Source organism: Pristis pectinata, chromosome 3, assembly GCF_009764475.1.
Source record: "Pristis pectinata isolate sPriPec2 chromosome 3, sPriPec2.1.pri, whole genome shotgun sequence".
Classification (NCBI taxonomy): domain Eukaryota; kingdom Metazoa; phylum Chordata; class Chondrichthyes; order Rhinopristiformes; family Pristidae; genus Pristis; species Pristis pectinata.
In genome coordinates this window covers 133255805-133274740 of record NC_067407.1, presented here as the reverse complement: position 1 = coordinate 133274740, position 18936 = coordinate 133255805, and the positions used below count along the sequence as shown (strand labels likewise).

Here is an 18936-nt window from a genome sequence, read left to right as displayed (position 1 = left end):
AATCAGAGAGTACTGGAAATAGTCAGGGCAGCATCTGTGGGGACTGAATGGTCCAGGTTGATGACCTTTCATTAGACCTGGCTGGTTCTGATGCAAATTGGAAGATCTGCTTATGTGAAATTGTTGAATTCAATGTTTTGTCCAGAAGGACTGTAATGTGCCATATCATTGCATGAGATGCTGTTCCTTGACATGTTGGGGTTCACTGAATCAGTGTAAGGCCAAAGGCAAAGGTCGGAGTGGGAGCGGGGTGCAGAATTAAAGTGACAGTTGTATAAAAGTTCACCCCTGGAAATTGAACGGTGGAGTTCTGCAAAGCAATCGCCCAATCTGCCTCTGTTTTATTCGCCCAATGTGCAGGAGACCACATCATGAGTGCAGAATGCTATACATTAAATAGATAGAGGTACAAGTGAATCACTGTTTCACCTGAAGGGAATGTTTGGTTCAAAGCTTATTTGATTTCTAACTTTTCTCAGTCTGATGAAAGGCCATCAACCTGAAACGTTCTCCCTCCACAGATGCTGTCTGACCAGCTGAGTACATCCAGCATTCTCCGATTTTATTCCAGATTTCCAACATCTGTGGTTTCTTTGACTTTCCTATTGGGGAACAAGTTCCATTTATCATATCTAATTGGGAATAAACTCCTCACATGCACAAAGTTAACTTCAGATGTAGCAAAGGGTTATTATCAGTTTATCAGAGACTCCAGAATGTTTTACATTTGTTATCCCTTGTTGATCTTGAACAGTGGTAGTCAGGTGGAGATCTTGAAAAATTGGTTTTCAACAAAACAACTTTAGAAAAGTTTAGTCATAAATTAATATTTGAAGTGGCCACATGGTGGTGACAAGAAGCTGAGATGTCTTAGTGCTCGTACCTCTCTGGTGGCTGAGCTCATTTCACAGTCATAGAGTCATAGAGAGATACTGCACAGAAACAGGCCCTTCAGCTAACTGAGGCTGTGCTGACAATCAATTACCCATTTACACTAAACCTACGATAATCCCATGTTGTTTAATTCTCTCCACATTCTCATCAACTCCCCCCAAATTCCACCACTCACCTACAGAATAGGTGCCAATAAGACTCTTGAATGGACCTCTTGTACGATAAAGATGAACTCTTGATCTCTCAGTCTACCTCGTCGTGGCCTCTAGCTGTACTGCACTTTCTCGGTAACTGTAACACTATATTCTGCATTCTGTTACTGTATTTCCTTTTGTACTACCTCGATGTACTTATGCATGGAATGATCTGTTTGGATGGCATTCAAACAAAGCTTTTCACAGTATCTTGGTACATGTGACAATAATAAACCAATTACCAATTATTATTATTGGGATGCTGGTAGTCTTCTGTGAAGACTGAAACAAAATATTAGTTCAAAGTCTCTGCCTTGTCCTCATTTCTAATTATTAATCCTCCAGTCTGCCACACTCTCACAACCTATTTTGAGAAACAAAGGACTGCAGATGCTGGAATATCTAGGTGAAAAACACTATGATGCTGGAGGAACTCAGCAGGCCAGGCAGCATCCGTGGAGAAAAGCAGGCGGTCAATATTTTGGGTCAGGACCCTTCTTCAGGACTGAAGATAGGGAAAGGGGAAGCCCAGTATCTAGGACGGAAAAGCAGAGCAGTGATCGGTGGACATAAGAGGGGAGGCGGGGTGGACACAAGGTGGTGATAGGTAGATGCAGGTAAGAGATAGTGATAGGCAGGTGTGGGGGAGGAGGGGAGAACAGATCCACCGGGAGATGGGTCAAAGGAAAGGAGGTAAAGAGGGCAGAAAAAAGAGAGATAGGCTTGGAAAAGAAGAAAAGATGCATGGTTGGGTGTTGGTGTTTGGTGGGGGGGGGGGGGGGGGGGTTGTGGGGATAACTTAAAGTGGGAGAATTCAATGTTCATGCCATTAGGCTGCAAGGTTCCAAGACGGAAAATGAGGTGCTGCTCCTCCAGTTTGCACCTGGAATTCTCCTGCCAGTGGAGGAGGCTGAGAACTGACATATCTGTGGTGGAGTGGGAGGGGGAGTTGAAGTGACCGGCAACCGGGAGATGCAGATCCACTTAATTACTATTGCAGTTATCTTTTACTGCTTTCTAAGATTTTCCCGATCTTCTGACCTACCACTAGTCTCAATAATTGGGGCCCTTTATTCCAATTTACCGTCTTTAGCTTCTTTCTTTGGTCACAGATGGATCATCCTCATAAGAGTCTTCTCTCTTAATGGAAGATGTCCTTATTGAGAATAATCATTAAACTTCTCCCACTAATTATTACCTTTCAATCTGTTTCCCCAGTGTACTTTAGCCAACTCAATCCCCATACATTTGTAATTACCTAGATTTAAGTGTCAGACCTGGTTCAGGACTGGGTTCAGTTTGGTGGAACAGATCCTGGTACCTGACAGACCTTCACACCTGAACTTCCGGGATGGTGTTGCCTTGAAGAAAGATGGCGGCACCACGTGACTCTCAAGGATAACCGGAACTGCTTCGTGAGTCACGTAAATAGTTTCCCACCGGCGCGCTTGTCTATCACAATGAGTTCCGGGGGTGAACGCTGCTGTCCGCCGCCATTTTGGAGCAGCCGGTGACCGAAGGCCGCAAGGAAGGAAGGTGAAGCCCGTGAATACGGACGTTTATTTAATTTTATGCGCAGTTCAGGGTCTTGAGGTGGTTAAAATGAGTCCAGCGTCGGCGTTGCGAGGGATTGCAGCGATTCCCGGCCTCGAACACGCCGGGTAGCGTGTGTGCCACCGATAAAGTGGCCGGAATCCTTGGGCTGAGGCGGGCGGGGAGTCACAAAGATTGGAAAAGTGAAGAGTATGCAAACTGTTTAAAGAGTTTTGGCCTATTTCTCCTCAAAGTGTCCGATGCTCACATTTGTAGCGCATGCTGTATAAACTAAGATATTTTCCCCCTGATATTAGCAACTATAAAGTCAGGTAATCTGACTATGGTAAGATTATTACTGACCACAAGGTCAGTATTCGTAATAAATTCAGATTTCTTGCTGACTATAATTTTCTATTTTGAGGATAGGACTAGATCCGAGAAAAGAATTGCGGTACTTGCTGTAATTTTCTTCCTTTGTGAGACCAGTCTTGACCAGTCCTAAGATCTCTTTATTAGTCACATGTACATCGAAACACACAGTGAAATGCACCTTTTGCGTAGAGTGTTCTGGGGGCAGCCCACAAGTGTCACCACGCTTCCGGCGCCAACATAGCATGCCCACAACTTCCTAACCCGTACGTCTTTGGAATGTGGGAGGAAACCGGAGCACCCGGAGGAAACCCACGCAGACACGGGGAGAACGTACAAACTCCTTACAGACAGTGGCTGGATTTGAACCTGGGTCGCTGACACTGTAAAGCATTATGCTAACTGCTACACTACCTTGTAAAACTGCCCCACATCCCCCTGATATTACCAGATCGTTGGCTGGGATGCATGGATGGGACTTGTTCAATCTCCTTTCCTCTAGCCTAGTCCTTCTGCTTCTTGGGCAGACCCTCAGCCTCGAGGATGACTTGATTTCACTCTGGTTTTGTGGGTTCTAGGGTGGCTAATAAGCCCAGTGTGGGAAGAGCAGACACCCCCTGAGATGGTGCGACAGGTAGCTGAGGGGGTGAGAAGATACGTAGTTTGTGAGGTGGTGTGCTCCTTTTTCTATTTATCCATGGCTTCTGTGTGCTCCCAGTTCAAGGGTTTAAGGTTTTAAATACCATCCAAGTGCTCCTTCTCCACTTTGATCAGTCATGGGTCAGATTCTAGTGATGCTGCTGCACCTCTTCAAGGAAGATTTGAGCACATCCTGGAATCTTCTCATCTGTCCACCAGGTAATCTCATCCCATGACAGAGTTCAGAATCAAGTGTCATGCAAGCAACTGAAAGCAAATAGGACAAAAAAAATGCTGGAAGAACTCAACCTTGCAGAAGATCGGAAAACCTTAGAAGCAGCAAAAGGTGTACGTTGACATTTCGGGCAGTTTAGGTCCCTGGATGATGGTGAGGGAGGAGGTGAAGGGACAGGTGTTACACTTCCTATGGTCTTGTGTGGAAAACTATTTGGTCTCTGACCATGCCTCTAAAGACCCTTACTGAGACAGCCTTGGTTGTATTAACATCATGATCTCTATACGAATTGTTATATTCCTGGTAGAATGACTGCTCCAACAGCAGAGGAGAGGAAGATCTGTTGGGGAGCGAGGGACAAGTACTGGCAGTGTCTGGATCAGACTGATGAAGATTTTGCACAGTGTCAGAAATTCAGAACGGTATTTGAAGGCAGCTGCCCACAGCAGTGGGTGAGTATTAAAACCAAGGTGTCTTAAGCAATGGCAAAGATGAGGAAGACCATCTTGCCCCCTCTTAATACATTCACCCAGAACAACTCCACAGTCTCTCCACCCCAATGTTTCTGTATGTCCACACTGCCAACACTGTCCCTCAAGGGCTATGGTGTCTTACTTGAGGGTGAATCTCAAATCAGAACACCGAGATCGGTTTGCAGCTTCAGAGGTGAACGGTTGAGAAATGAGCGCTCCTCTAATTCTGGCCTCTTGCATATCCCTGAATTTAATTACTCTGTCATTGGCAAACATGCCTCCAGCTGCCAAGCCCCAAACTTCTGGACTCCCTTCCATAATTCTCCCTACCTCTCTGTTCCTTCCCAGTTTCCTTTCTGACCTTTCTAACCGTTGATTATCTGATGTAATATCTCCTATGTGGCTGTATCTCCATTTTGCCCCTCAAGCTGTGCTCCACCATTCAATGAAATCATGGCTAATCCAACTTCCCTTGTCCATTTGCCCACCCTATGCACATAACTCTTGATTCCTTACTATTTAAAAATCTATTTCAGTAGATATTCCAGGATCCAGCTTCCACAGTATCTGGGGAAAAGAATTCCAAAGATTCAATCCTTTGAAAGATTTTCTTTCCCACATCAGTTATATAAGATAACTGCCTCCAGTCATATTTTGAACGGAGACGCTTTGTCAGAAACGCCTGCAGCGCTCTCAGTTTTAATTTTAGGCTTCCTGTTTTCTCAGTTGAATATTTGCTGGAAAATCCTTTATTTTGGTACAAGTGAATTCCAGTACTGCCGTTACTGAAGGTCCAACCCCGGTGCTAAAGGGAAATGCTGCAAGTGCTGGCCACGCTCAGCAGGTCAGGCAGCGTCCGTGGAGAGAAAAACAGTGTTACCGCTTCAGGGTCGGTGGTGACAGATCAGCGAATTGACTGTCTATTGTCCATTTCCCTCCTGACCTGCTTAATTCCTCCAGCAGATGGTTTGTTGCACCAGATTCCAGCATCTGCAGTCTCTGGCATCTCCACCAAACTGAATCATCAGCTCTATTTCCCTCTCTGCTGATCCTAGAGCTTTGATAGAACATGAAATTAAGACCCAGCCTGAGCCATGGCCAATGTAAGGCCAACCCAAGCTAGAGGCCATATAATCTTTTGATACCTGACCAAACCCGACGCACTTGGATCCCATCGGGCTTGGGTCAGGTATCCTGGCTGTAAGCAGGACACGGGGAACCGGAATGGGACTGGAGGTACAACAACAAGCAGCACTTTTTCGGTGAGGAGATTTGTTGGGTCTGTTCTCACCGCCTTTAATTCATGAGGTATCGGTACCCGCAGCAGGGCCAGCAGTTACTGTTCCTGCACTGAGCGCTCGGTGGTCCATTTCTGAGTAAGTCACACCACAGGCTGGGTAAGAGCAAGTTATCTTTCCTGCAGGAGAGCGGTGAACACTATTCTCGGGGCATTTAAGGATGCTCATTAAATTCTGGCCTTGTCCTGACAACTGCACCTGTAAATCTACAAAATATTGGTATTGGTTTATTATTGTCACTTGTACCGAGGTGCAGTGAAAAACTTGTCTTACATACTGATTGTACAGGTCAATTCATTACACAGTGCAGTTACACTGAGTTAGTACAGAGTGCATTGATGTAGTACAGGTAAAAACAGTAACAGTATAAAGTGTCACAGCTACAGAGAAAGTGCAGTGCAATAAGGTGCGAGGTCACAACAAGGTAGATCGTGAAGTCATAGTCCATCTCATCGTATAAAGGAACCATTCAATAGTCTTAGCACAGTGGGTTAGAAGCTGTCCTTGAGTCTACTGGTACGTGCGCTCAGGCTCCTGTATCTTCTACCCGATGGAAGAGGAGAGAAGAGAGAATGTCCTGGGTGGGTGGGGTCTTTGATTATACTTAGCCAGCGATCTGCTCCTTTGTTGTCATTGGATGATCTGTAATGGTCTGCTCTTTACTCACCAGATCAAGTATTTTGACAAACGAAGAGACTATCTGAAATACAAGGCAAAAGTACAAAGTGGAGGATATCAACCGCAGGAGAGCACCGACAAGTTATAACCACCTGCCCGAAGAGACGGCACTCAGCCATCTGTCAGTGACTGTTGATTGGCTGCCACCTTGGGATCTGAGCCTGGCAGCTGAACGCAACAATCTGGAAACGTTTGGCGTTTATTTCGGTCAGTGGTTGAGGGGTTGGGGTTGGCGGTGGTGACTGTGGTCCTTGGGTTTGGCAATGGCATCCTCTTTCAGAATTGTTCACTGAGGAGTTTTGCTGTCTGTTAAGATTCCCCAGTCGAATGTGGAGAAGGGACATTATTCAGAGCTGCTGGTGTTTACGGCAAAGTCACCAACGTGCTTTATAGCAAACATATTGAGTTTCACTTACAGAAGAAGTTGTACCCCCAGAAAATCACTGGTGTACTGCAGTGAATGAAACTGTTGGAGATGTTGAAACGCTCGGGCAGTATCTGTGAAGACAAACAGTTAATGTTCTTGGGTTGATGCCATTTCAGATTTCCAGTATCCACAGCACTTTGCTTTTGTAGTTCTTCCTCCAGAGAGAATGATATTGTGAGCATCATTAACTGTCGCATTTTGCTGTATCATTACTACCATTTGGTTTAGCACTGATTACAATGTGATGTAAGGAGAATTGCAGCCAAAATCAGTACATTATAATGCTGTCTGAGTTGCTCAATTTATTCGCTATAAATTCCAGTGACTGAGCCATGACCATCCTGATGTCACCCTGCTTCAAATGCACTCTTCAGATGTGGCCAAAGTTTGCAAGGATTGAACCCATAATCGTACCTATGGCTACCCACTTTGCACATTTGCTCACTCCCCATTGAGTTTGATGGGCTGAATGGTCTTTCAGCCTTTTGACTTTCTTTTTATTCCCAAAATCCTAAAGCCATTGTTGTGTCTATATTTTAAAAATGATTCTTCACACAGATTAACTTTGTCAAATTAGAGCAATGCAAGGTTAATTGTTGAGGGAGATGTTTCTATGTACAAGTACACTGTGGAGGTTTTGCTCCCTCTGCTGGTGAACCAGTATCACACGAATTGGGTTTCTCCCACAGTACCAGAACCATTTATAGCTAAACTATTTATTTATTTTAAATAGGTACAATTTCTTCTTTAGCTCTGTATTATGTTGAAAACGAATCTGAAAAAGCGTCACTTTTTTGAGAAGTCTCAATTTCACAAGTTATCACTTCAAATGGTTGTCTTTAAATAGTACAAAATAAGCAGCTGGAGAAATGCATATTTATAACATTTAACATGTTTAATTAACTTTCTTCACCGTGTCCCCATAGCAACAGTGCTGGGGCAGAAGCTGGTGATGGAGAGAGTTGTGGGACTTGAGAGGGACAATTTAATTTGTGTATTAATTCTTCTGTACTAAAGAGACACAAACTGCATGCAAACCAACAATGTATGATACTCTTAAATGTCTCTGTTCAACTATGATCACTAATGTATAAAACAATCCCTTTGGAAGGATAGAATCAGCAATTTTTTTGCAGACTGTTCTTGCAAAACTCAAGTGTAAGAACTATATGAAAGCACTTTTACACCTTCCAGACATGCGAACTGTGATGTAAATTGTACTTTTCCCTTTTAGAGACCAAAAAATATCATTGCATAATTAAACTGAAATGTGTGTGCCTGAGCTGTAATTAATGACTGTGCCAACAATGGCCATATGTTAGCAGGTCATGGATTCTGTTTTCCATGAAGCAATTCTAAACAAACATTGTCACAACTTCACTAGAAATAACAGCCAGAGGAAATCTTCCTTGTGTGTGTACCGTGTCACAAGTGCAAAGTGATCAGAGGGAATCGCATAACCATCCCTGGGCTTCAACGCCTCTGAGACTGGCTGCTGTGGTGAGCTTCCACTGCAATACACCTGCTGTTCAGTAGATGCATCATTTTCTCTACTTCACCTTTTTAATTGGCTTACTGATGGAATTATCCGCAAAACCCTCCATATCATAAACAAAAGATATTGCATAATAAAGGTCCAAACAATCATTTCGTTATACTACATAAGGTTGCTGGATGGATTCTGTTGACTGTATAATAAGAAAATGTTGTAATCATGATATAAATAAATGCTGTATTATTCTTGGTGTTGATTTGGATAGATACTTGAGTATTTTCTTTGCTGATCTAAGGGAAGTACCAACCTTGATTCTCTGTCCCTGACATCAATATGGTTCAAATGTAGAGCAGTGCTTCCACTGTTCCGAAAAATGTTCAAAGCACTTCACAATTTACCCCTTTAACTGCAACAGTGGCATATTCTGCATCAAGTCCTGCCAATGTTGTTAGGTTAAATGATTAATTTTGTGGTTTCAGACTTTATTAGGTTTGGGAAGTAAAAGCAATATTGTCTCTTTCATTTTGGAGTGTACAAATGATCACATAACCAAATATTTTCTATCCCGGTGTCAAAAGAATCCCAGTTTGGGGTGACATTTACTGTCAAATTACATATCCATATCCTACATGGTTTGAAATTATGTATTATATGGATATGTTATTTAACTCTTGGTGGTCAATCTATGGAACTTGCTCCATCGGGAAATGCTGTTTGTCTAGTTGCAGATTAGATGGATTTCTTTCAAAAAGTGATGCTGAGATATTGTATATTATTTTGACATGGTATGGAGAGAGTGTGGGGAGGAACAGATGCCTTTGAACCTATAATTCACAAAGTTTGTCACCAGTGTCATTTCTCTGTCTTGTATCTGGGTACCTTGTGGACTCATTGGCCCTCATTTGCCGTTGTAATGACAGCAAAAGTGATTGCATTCACCGCTTTTGCATCACAAAACTAGCATCATACTCTGGAGTACACACACTCATCCAAATGATGCAAACAGTCTTTACCCGCTTCACCTTGAGGTGTGTTGTTTTGCAGTCTTCTCTAGGGTAATGTTCAGAAATCTGAGCTAAGGTGAATTTTAACTATTTAGGAACTTTACTCTTCTCAGTTAATGCAACAAAACACAACGTTTTCAGATATCTAAGTGTAAGCAAAATTTTAAAGGCAAGCAAACTATGGTGATTCATTCATTATTTTAACAGTGTCAATCAACCATATTTTTCTAACAAACGAGGAACCCTGTTGGAATGAATGAAGCCAATATTGAAACCAGGCACCTGGAAAAGAGCACCTTGCAATTAAATCTCTCCTAATAATAGCACAGTGAGAATAGGAATGAAGGAATTCCAAATCATCAGCTTGTGATTTTCCACTTTCTGAAACAGATGGAAAATCGTGGCTTCAGACCTAATATTTCTGGTAACAGTGCTTGTTGCCAGCAATCTTGTCAGCCAATGAACTAGAACTGTGATGAAACACTGCAAAGAATGTATTGCACAGCAAATAGTCAATTTAATTCATAAGCAGTCCATTTAACAGGCAGGAGAAATGCATATAACTTTAGGGGATTTCTCCAGATACATCAACACTTTTCAATCGGCCTGCCCACAGAAATGGAGGCCACTTGGCTCATGGCAGTAAGGAATTGGCAATAAATACTAGTCTTGCCAGCAACATCCACGTCCGTTACCAAATAAGTTCCAAAGAAAATCACTCAGTAGATCATTTGTGGAGCGAATTGCTTCAAGTAAATGATCGTTTGATATTCTGTTTCCTCAGCAGTCTGAGTTATAAGCATCAAATACATCTTGCTTCAGTGTGGCCATTAAGTTGTCTGTACACTATTGCCTTCCTGCTATCAAAGTGTGTACTTTATAATTTAAAAATATGGATTTTTAAAAATAAAATGTCTTATGATTAGCACCTACAGCCCAAAGATTTATAGAAGGAAATATAAACAGTGGATACTGTTTAGTGACTATTTTTGCATCTTAGGGCCCACATAAATCTTTTACCAGTGAGAATTACTAACTCATCTGCATGCAGGGAGAGAGAATTTGTTGTGCTCCTTATCTTGGGTCAGGCTCTTAAGATATCTTTATTAGTCACGTGTACATCGAAACACACAGTGAAATGAATCTTTTGCGTAGAGTGTTCTGGGGGCAGCCCGCAAGTGTCACCACGCTTCCGGTGCCAATAGAGCATGCCCACAACGTCCTAACCCGTATGTCTTTGGAATGTGGGAGGAAACCGGAGCACCCGGAGGAAACCCACGCAGACACGGGGAGAACGTACAAACTCCTTACAGACAGTGGCTGGAATTGAACCTAGGTCGCTGGTGCTGTAAAGCATAATGCTAACCACTACATTGCCGTGCCTAACTGCAAATAGTGACAATGTTTTAACCAGCTAGTGGTAAAATGATGGAGTGATCTCTTGTCAGTCAAGCTTGGAAGTGACTGAGATTGATTTTATGGTTATAATTTGTGTGAAACTCTCTTTTTTACATTTATATGGAGAAATTACCTTTCCTTTACCAGGACAAGTTGTAGTTTATTTCCTCTGCTCTTTTAATAGATAGTTTGAGTAAATTGACCTGTTTGCTTTATAATAACCTTCTTGCCAATGATCGTAGGTTTTGCCCCACCTCCATTTCTTTGACTGATACGACTGTAGTTGACTTCATTTCCTCCTATGACAGTCCTGCCATAACAGGAATCAGTCTGGTGAATCTTTGTCGCACCCCCTCCATGGCAAGTCTGTCCTTTTTTAGATGAAGGGACCGAAACTACACACAATACTCTGGCTGTGGTCTCACCAAGGCCCTGCATAATTGTGGCATGACACCCTTGCTCCTTGTTATTGAAAACCAACATGCTGTTGCCTTCTTAGCTGCTATTAAGTCTTCTGCTTTAGTTTATTGGTCTTACTGTGAGTTCTGCAGACACCACGGTATTCTATTGTTTATTTCCAACTGTAAACTGCCTTAATTATTTTAAAAATTTCATATTACATCCCTTCCAACCCCCATGTCAAGCCTTCGAACTCCCCCAACTCACCCCTTCCTCTTCACTTGCTTTCAGCTCCCCCAGCTCATCCCTTCTAGCTCATCCCCACCCCCCCACTTCACCCCACCCCTCATCCCCATCCCCCTACTTCACCCCACCCAACTCATCGCCACCCAACTCATCCCCACCCCCCCACTTCACCCCACCCAACCCCCACCCCCCCACTTCACTCCACCCAACATCCCCACCCTCCCACTTCACCCCACCCAACATCCCCACCCCCCCACTTCACCCCACCCAAATCATCCCCACCACCCCACCCAACTTATCCCCACCCCCCCACTTCACTCCACCCAACTCATCCCCACCCCCCAACTTCACCCCACCAAAATCATCCCCATCCCCACCCCCCATCACCCCACCCAACTCATCACCACTTCCCAGCTCCTCCACTTCACCCCACCCAACTCCCCTCACTCTTCACCCCTTCCAACTCCTGACCAGTTCATACCTTCCAGCAACTTTCCCCACCCCTGCCACCACCCCCAGCCAAACACCACCCCTTCTTCCAGTCCCACCAATCTCACCCTCTTGGAGCCGGCTGGAACTAAACATAAATAGATGAGAATACATTTGAGAGTGATCTTAAATGCAAGGATTTCAGGCACAGATTATTTCCCATTGATATTGTCTGCCATTTGTTCTTTTAGCTATTAAAATAATTAAGATCATAAAAATTCTCCTTCAGAACCACAAAATTATTACAGGACACCACAAGGCCATTTGGCCCATCAGGTCCGTACTGGCTCTAAGAAAAAAAAATCCAGCATCTCTCTCTTTTGTGCTCTCTGCCCATTGCCCTGCAAACATTTCCCTTTCAATTACTGTAAACTTTCAGTTACCTGTAGATTGCCATGATTGAAACTGTGTGCACTGCTCCCAGTGGCAGTGTGTTGCAGATTCAAACCACTTGGTCCGTAACAAAAAATTTTGCTTATGCCACCTTTGGTTCTTTTGAAAACCACCTTCATTCTGCTGTAAGTCATCCATCTGTGACATTGGCTCAGTTTCCCTCTCTCTATTTGTGCAGCTTGACCTGCTGGGCATGTTCCATAACCTTGCTATTAGCAACACATAAGACCATGAGACAAAGGAGCAGAAGTCGGCCATTCAGCCCATCAAGTCTGCTCCACCGTTCTATCATGAGCTGATCCATTCTCCCATTTAGCCCCACTCCCCTGCCTTCTCACCATAACCTTTGATGCCCTGGCTACTCAGATACCTATTAATCTCTGCCTTAAATACACCCAATGACTTTGCCTCCACAGCCGCCTGTGGCAACAAATTCCACAGATTCACCACTCTCTGGCTAAAGAAATTTCTCCGCATCTCTATTCTGAATTGGCGGCCTTCAATCCTGAAGTTGTGCCCTCCTGTACTAGACTCCCTTACCATGGGAAACAACTTCGCCACATCCACTCTGTCCAGGCCTTTTAACATTCGAAATGTTTCTCTGAGGTCCCCCCTCATTCTTTTGAACTCCAAGGAATACAGCCCAAAAGCCGTCAAACGTTCCTCATATGTTAACCCTCTCATTCCTGGAATCATTCTAGTGAATCTTCTCTGACACATGGTGCTTCTTTGTTTGTATTGTCACATTCTGACTCTCCACATTAAACCATTTAACTGGTTGATCCCTAAACTTATCCTCATGGCAACTCTGGCCTCACCCTATTCCCTTTGTCCTATCCAATCCCTCCCTCCACCTGCTCTATAACATAAAACCACCTCTCTTTTTTTTAATCTTTCCCAGTTCTGACAGAGTGGTTCTCAGCTGATTTATTAATTCTGTTCCTCCTTCCACGGATGCTGCCTGGCCTGCTGAGTGTTCACAGCATATTCTGTTTCTATTTTAGATTTCAAGTAACTGCAATGTTTTATCTTTATTCTATGTCCTCTGGACTTGATTCTTCTGTCAATGAGAACAGTTCATTTCTATCTACTCTGTTACGAGCCAGGTTGCTATTTGAGTGAATGTCCCTTTAAGTCACCCGGACAGTAGAGTAGTGTGTGTGTGTGTGTGTGGTGTTATCAAGACAGCAAGACCATAACAACGTGCTGGCTGTTTTGCTCAGTGAGCTGGGGAGAGTCGGGGAGAGAGAGAGAGAGAGAGAGAGACACTGACTGCTGGTCTCCGTATCAATGGATAAAGAACAATAGCTGTGTCTGTCACTACAATCCATGTATAGATTTTTGGAGCAATCAAGTGTCGTTAACCTGTACTGGAAAACAGGTATTTTCTGTGGGCGGCCACGTATCGAGTGCCTTCGGGGTGGCAGATACTTTGGAACAAAGCAGTGGAGATCATCGGAGATCGAGGTGTCGTATGGGTTCCATCGTGGAACATGTGGATTTCGTAAATTCTCTCTACATTCTCTCTACATTTTCTCTTCAGTCAGTGGTTTTGCAAAAGCCTTTGCTCACGTCTCACCTGATGACTTGTTGAACTGAACTTTGAGAACTATTCCTAGACTTGGAGTTTGGGAATTTGACATACACACACACACACACACACACACACACACACACACACACACACACACACACACACACACACACACACACACACACTCTTTGAGTTTATTAGCTTTGGGGATTATGTTTAATTTCTAATGTTTTTACTTTTATTATCACAAGTAGTCATTAATAAAATAGTTTCTAACACATACTGTACATGGCTCGTTGTGCTTCTATTGTTGCTGGTATGTAACAACTCCATCTATGTCCTCCTTGATTTTAAATATTTCAATCAGATCCCTTCGCAACCTCCAATATTCCAAGAAACACGAGTAAATGTTTCAAGTAAAACATTCATAAACTGCAGGGAAAAAAATAGCCAAACTACCTAACCAATCATAAAATAACCAGTTACAACCAACTGAATTTAAGAAAGTAAGACTTATATTTCTATAACACATGTCACAACCTGTGGTCATTCCCAAGTTCTGTAACAGCCAATGAAATACTGTTTTAAGTTTAATCGCTGGTTTATTGTAGGAACCACGGCAGCTAGGTTCCCACAAACAAAATGATATCAATCCGATACTTTAGTGATACACAAAAGATATTGACCAATGCACCCAGGAGAGATCCTCACGGTTCTTTCATGTCCACCCGGAGAAGCAGCCTGGATCTTATTTATCTCTCATCCAACAAAGGACACCTCCAACAATTCCACACTCGGATGCAGCATAGGTTTTCGTTCTCAAGACTTAACTTTTGATGAACCCATAACCTTTAGACTCAGAGGTGGGAGAGTTACTTACTGAGTATGGTCAGGTATGGTATTTTGATCATTCCAGAATGTTTTAATTTTCATATGAGCTTTATACAGATAAGTGGCCTAACCAGTGATACATAAATTTTGAACAGTAGTTACCGTGAGGCTAGCTTCTCACACTGTCTATTTAAATATCTGTTAAAAGTAGCAGTACGTACTGACTCATCTGGTCAAAATGGGATATTTCTCATGGCACTGATGATGACTAGCATGTTAAGGTGTACTGGAAGGAGTGAGATTTTCATTCTTGGTGGTCTGCTGCTGATTTATTACTGTTGTTACAGACTAGGTTACTATTGGTGAATGTCCCTTTAAGATAGGGCATAGTGGTGTGTGTGTGTGTGTGTGTGTGTGTGTGGCGTGGTTACAACAACAGAAGATAAAGGATGTAATGACGTTTTTGAAGCAGTCAGTTGGAATCAGTCAGAGAAGAGAGAGAGAGAGAGAGAGAGAGAGAGAGAGAGAGAGAGAGAGAGAGAGAGACTAGCCTGCTAATCTCTATCGATGGATGAGAAACAGTAACTGTGCCTGTCACTACAATCCACGTATGGATTTTTGGAGTAATCCGGTGGAGTTCACTTTGTCGTTAACCTGTAGAGGGAAACAGGTATTTGTGTGGACAGCCATGATTCGAGTGCCTTTCGGGGTGAGGCAGATGTGGTGGAGTGGTCACTGCTGAGTAGACACTGAAATGTCGTTTGGGTTCCATCGTGGAACATCTGGATTTCATAATTACTCTCTATTTTCTCTCTACATCTACGTTTTGTCTTCAGTCAACGGTGGTTGTTGAAGAAGCCTTTGCTCACGTCACACCTTATGGCTTGCCGAACTGAACTTTAAGAACCATTCCTGGACTTGGAATTTGGGAATTTGCCACACACACACACTTCGAGTTTAGTTTTTGGGGTTAATGTTTAAGCTCTAACATTTTTACTTCTAACATTTTTATTTTTATTATTATTATAAGTAGTTATTAATAAAATAGCTTTTACCACTTATACATGACTCGGTGTGTTTCTTTTGTTGCTGGTTCGTAACACTGTCATGCTGGAAGTTGTTTGCTTCCTATCTTGAACTTTGGAATTCCCTTCAATGAAAGGCATCGCCTTTTTTCCGTGATTTGCTGCACTCTCATCCCTGCACTATGGCACTATGACTAAGATCACTGGAGATGCAGCTCCTGACCTTTCACCTTTTCCCTTTGAGGGACCAAATAGACTTTTCACTTGCACTTCTTCGCATCTAGTGCCCTGCAATCAACGTCCACAGTGTGGTCTCCTGTACACTGGAGAAACCAAGCATAGACAGGATAATTGCTTGAAGAGCACCTGCGTCAAATCCCCAGGAGTGATCCTGATCTTACGGTTGCCTGCCACTTTAATTCCCCAGCTTGCTGATCTTTCCACTTGTGGCTTCCTGCACTACTACAACAAAACCCTAACCGAGCTCAGGGAACGACACTTCATCTTCTGCCAGGGCATATTGCAGCCTTCTGGACTGGATATTGAATTTCTAACTTTAGGTAGCTCACTCTTTCCATGCCTGTGTCAGAACTGGCCATTTCTGCCATCATGCTCATCATTTTGGTTCAGTTTCTGTTCCCTTTTCTATCGGTATAGTATATTGGTCATGTTCTACAACCTTGCTATTAACACATTATACAGACAAAAAAAAAAGCATAATGCATTTCTAACATCTATTCCAACAGCTTTGTTAACTCACGATGATGATGGAGGAATTCAGCAGGCCAGGCAGCATCCGTGGAGAAAAGCAGGCGGTCTTGTTGGGTCAGGACCCTTATTCAGAAGAAGGGTCCTGACCCAAAACATTGACCGCCTGCTTTTCTCCATGGATGCTGCCTGGCCTGCTGAGTTCCTCCAGCATCGTTGTGTTTCTCATCCAGATTCCAGCATCTGCAGTCCTTTGTTTCTCTGGTACATTAACTCATTTAGTCTTACCCTATCAGAGATATTTCCTTTGTTCTACCCATCCCTCCCCCCCACCACACCCACACCCACACACACACAACACAAATTCTGTGCTATTGCAAACTAACTTGTTTTCTCTCTTTCCAAGTTCTGAAAGTCTGGGACCTGAAGCATCGACTCTGCTTCTCTTTCCACAGGTGCTTCCCAAACTGCGGAACGTTTCCAGCATTTTCTGCTGTTATAAAATGAGAAACCCCACATTCCACCCGTCAAGCCCATTCTATCGCGAGATGGTACCCAACCCACTTAAACTCCAAAAAAAAAATGAAAAACAGTCAAATGGCCACTCTTGAGGTAAAGTCCTCAGGGCAGTAATTCTACAGGGCACTACTTCTACCCTATAACTCTCAACAATCATATATATAGTAACTTCCATGGCATAGCCAGAAATCATTAAAAAATTGGGATAGAATGTAGCTTTTCCCTCTATAATATCCTGTCAGTTAAGTTCAGGTGTATGGCTGTGAGCTTAAAGTAACCAAATAAATGTTTTGCATATTTTATGACATTACAAAACTAAAAGGAAAGCCTTGCATTCTTGGACTCATTTCCAGGAATTCAACCCTGGGAAAAAAGGAATTGTGTGAAATTGTGAATATTGACTTCTCAAAATCCAAATAAATTATAAAGTTTATACTTGAAATCCATGAATAATAGTGTTTTGGTCTGCAACATTGAGAAAATTGGAGCTTAAACCCACCTTTCGGACACCACAAAACCAGACTTCCTTGAGTGCAGCATCCTCCTTTGGGACTTTCAAAGAATGATCCTTGAATTGGTAGATGAAGCTTTCATATGTAATTGCTGAGTGAGTTATGCATTCGTCAGTGTAGTGCAATCACCATTTCTTAAAGGGTCTACTTGTCCTTGATTAATCATAACATTTTCAAGTAGAAGCAGTCCGTTCAGAGAACAAAAGCTCAAATGAAGTGGTAGACTGTATTAGCATATCTGGGAATTTCTCCAGGGAGCTGATCCCAAGACTTTTCAGACCATGGGATACAAATGATACATGGGCAGCCAGGATTCACATAATTGGAGCCTACAGTCTGAGTGACCCACATTCAGATATCCCAGAGTTTTCAACAATAATGCTGGAATTAAACCTGGTAATTTCCATAAATTACCAGAGATGCAAGTTAATCACAAACAATAAATCACTAATACTGAGGGTAATAGATTCTTGAGAACCAAGGGATATGGAGAAAGAGCAAGAATGTGGAATTGATTTTACTCTGTGGCAGAGCAGGATCAAGGAACCTACTCCTGCTTTTGTTTTGCATGTTCATCAAAAGGGTTCTTGTCCAAAAATAATAAAAGAAGCTTTTAGACATTGCCACATTAGTCAAGACTCAGTGGAAGCATCTGAAGTTTTTAAAACAATTTTATTATCAATCAAACCACAATCAACTAAACTGCATATGGTCTCTCCTAACAGGAAAGGCACAGTGAGTTCCTTGAGCAGACACTTTGTGCTGTTGGGCCTAGTAAGCTGCAAGGTTTTGTCTGCTCCCATTTTGAGCCCGTCACCAGCTGACCCAGCTGCCAATGGACCGCAGGCTAATTGTGGAAAAGTTCAGTCATTTTCACTTTATACATTGCAAGTTATAACCTTCTGTGTTCCACGAATCGATCTCATAAGCCATTCAACCCTGAAGCACCTGACCAAGCATCACGTTCAGGCAGAGCAAAGAAACCGTTTTAAATAAAACTCTTGTATGCAAAATATGTTATGTCAACAGCCTGAAATTGTAACAGCGCCTTTAATGTGGAAAATTGATCCAAGGGCCTTGAGGATCAAAACGATGGCAGACGTTGGGAGGAATAACGTTGGGAGAAATGATCAAACTGGACAATGGCATGAGTTTAACTAGGAAAAGGAGAGTCAGCATTAGAACATTGAACACTACAGCACAGTACGGGCCCTTCGGCCCACAATGTAGTGCCGACCTATATAAACTTTATCCACATTCAATCTATCCCCCTCTCTACTTCACCTCCCATAACCCTCTATTTCTCTTTCATCCATGTGCCTATCTAAGAGTCTCTTAAATGACCCTATCATATCAGCCCCTACCACCACCCCTGGCAGTGCATTCCAGGCACTCACCACTCTCTGTGTAAAACACCTACCTCTGACATCTCCCCTGAACTTTTCTCCATGCACCTTAAACAGGTGACCTCTAGTATTGGCCATTGCCACCCCGGGGAAAAGATGCTGGCTGTCCACTCTGTCTATGCCTCTCATAGTCTTATATACCTCTATCAAGTCACCTCTAATTCTCCGTCGCTCAAAAGAGAAAAGCCCTAACTCGAGGCAGCATCCTTGTAAATCTCCTCTGTACCCTCTCCA

General features: G+C 43.0%; 1 protein-coding gene across 1 annotated transcript; it reads left to right on the top strand.

Moving 5' to 3' along the window:
- The first annotated feature begins 2555 nt into the window (after window positions 1-2555).
- Window positions 2556-8494, top strand: LOC127568938 (cytochrome c oxidase assembly factor 6 homolog). Its single transcript, XM_052013204.1, has 3 exons — window positions 2556-2624; window positions 4175-4319; window positions 6309-8494. Exons 2-3 carry the CDS (start codon window positions 4176-4178, stop codon window positions 6402-6404), a joined length of 240 nt encoding a protein of 79 aa, XP_051869164.1. The 5' UTR covers window positions 2556-2624; window position 4175; the 3' UTR covers window positions 6405-8494.
- Window positions 8495-18936: the final 10442 nt, after the last annotated feature.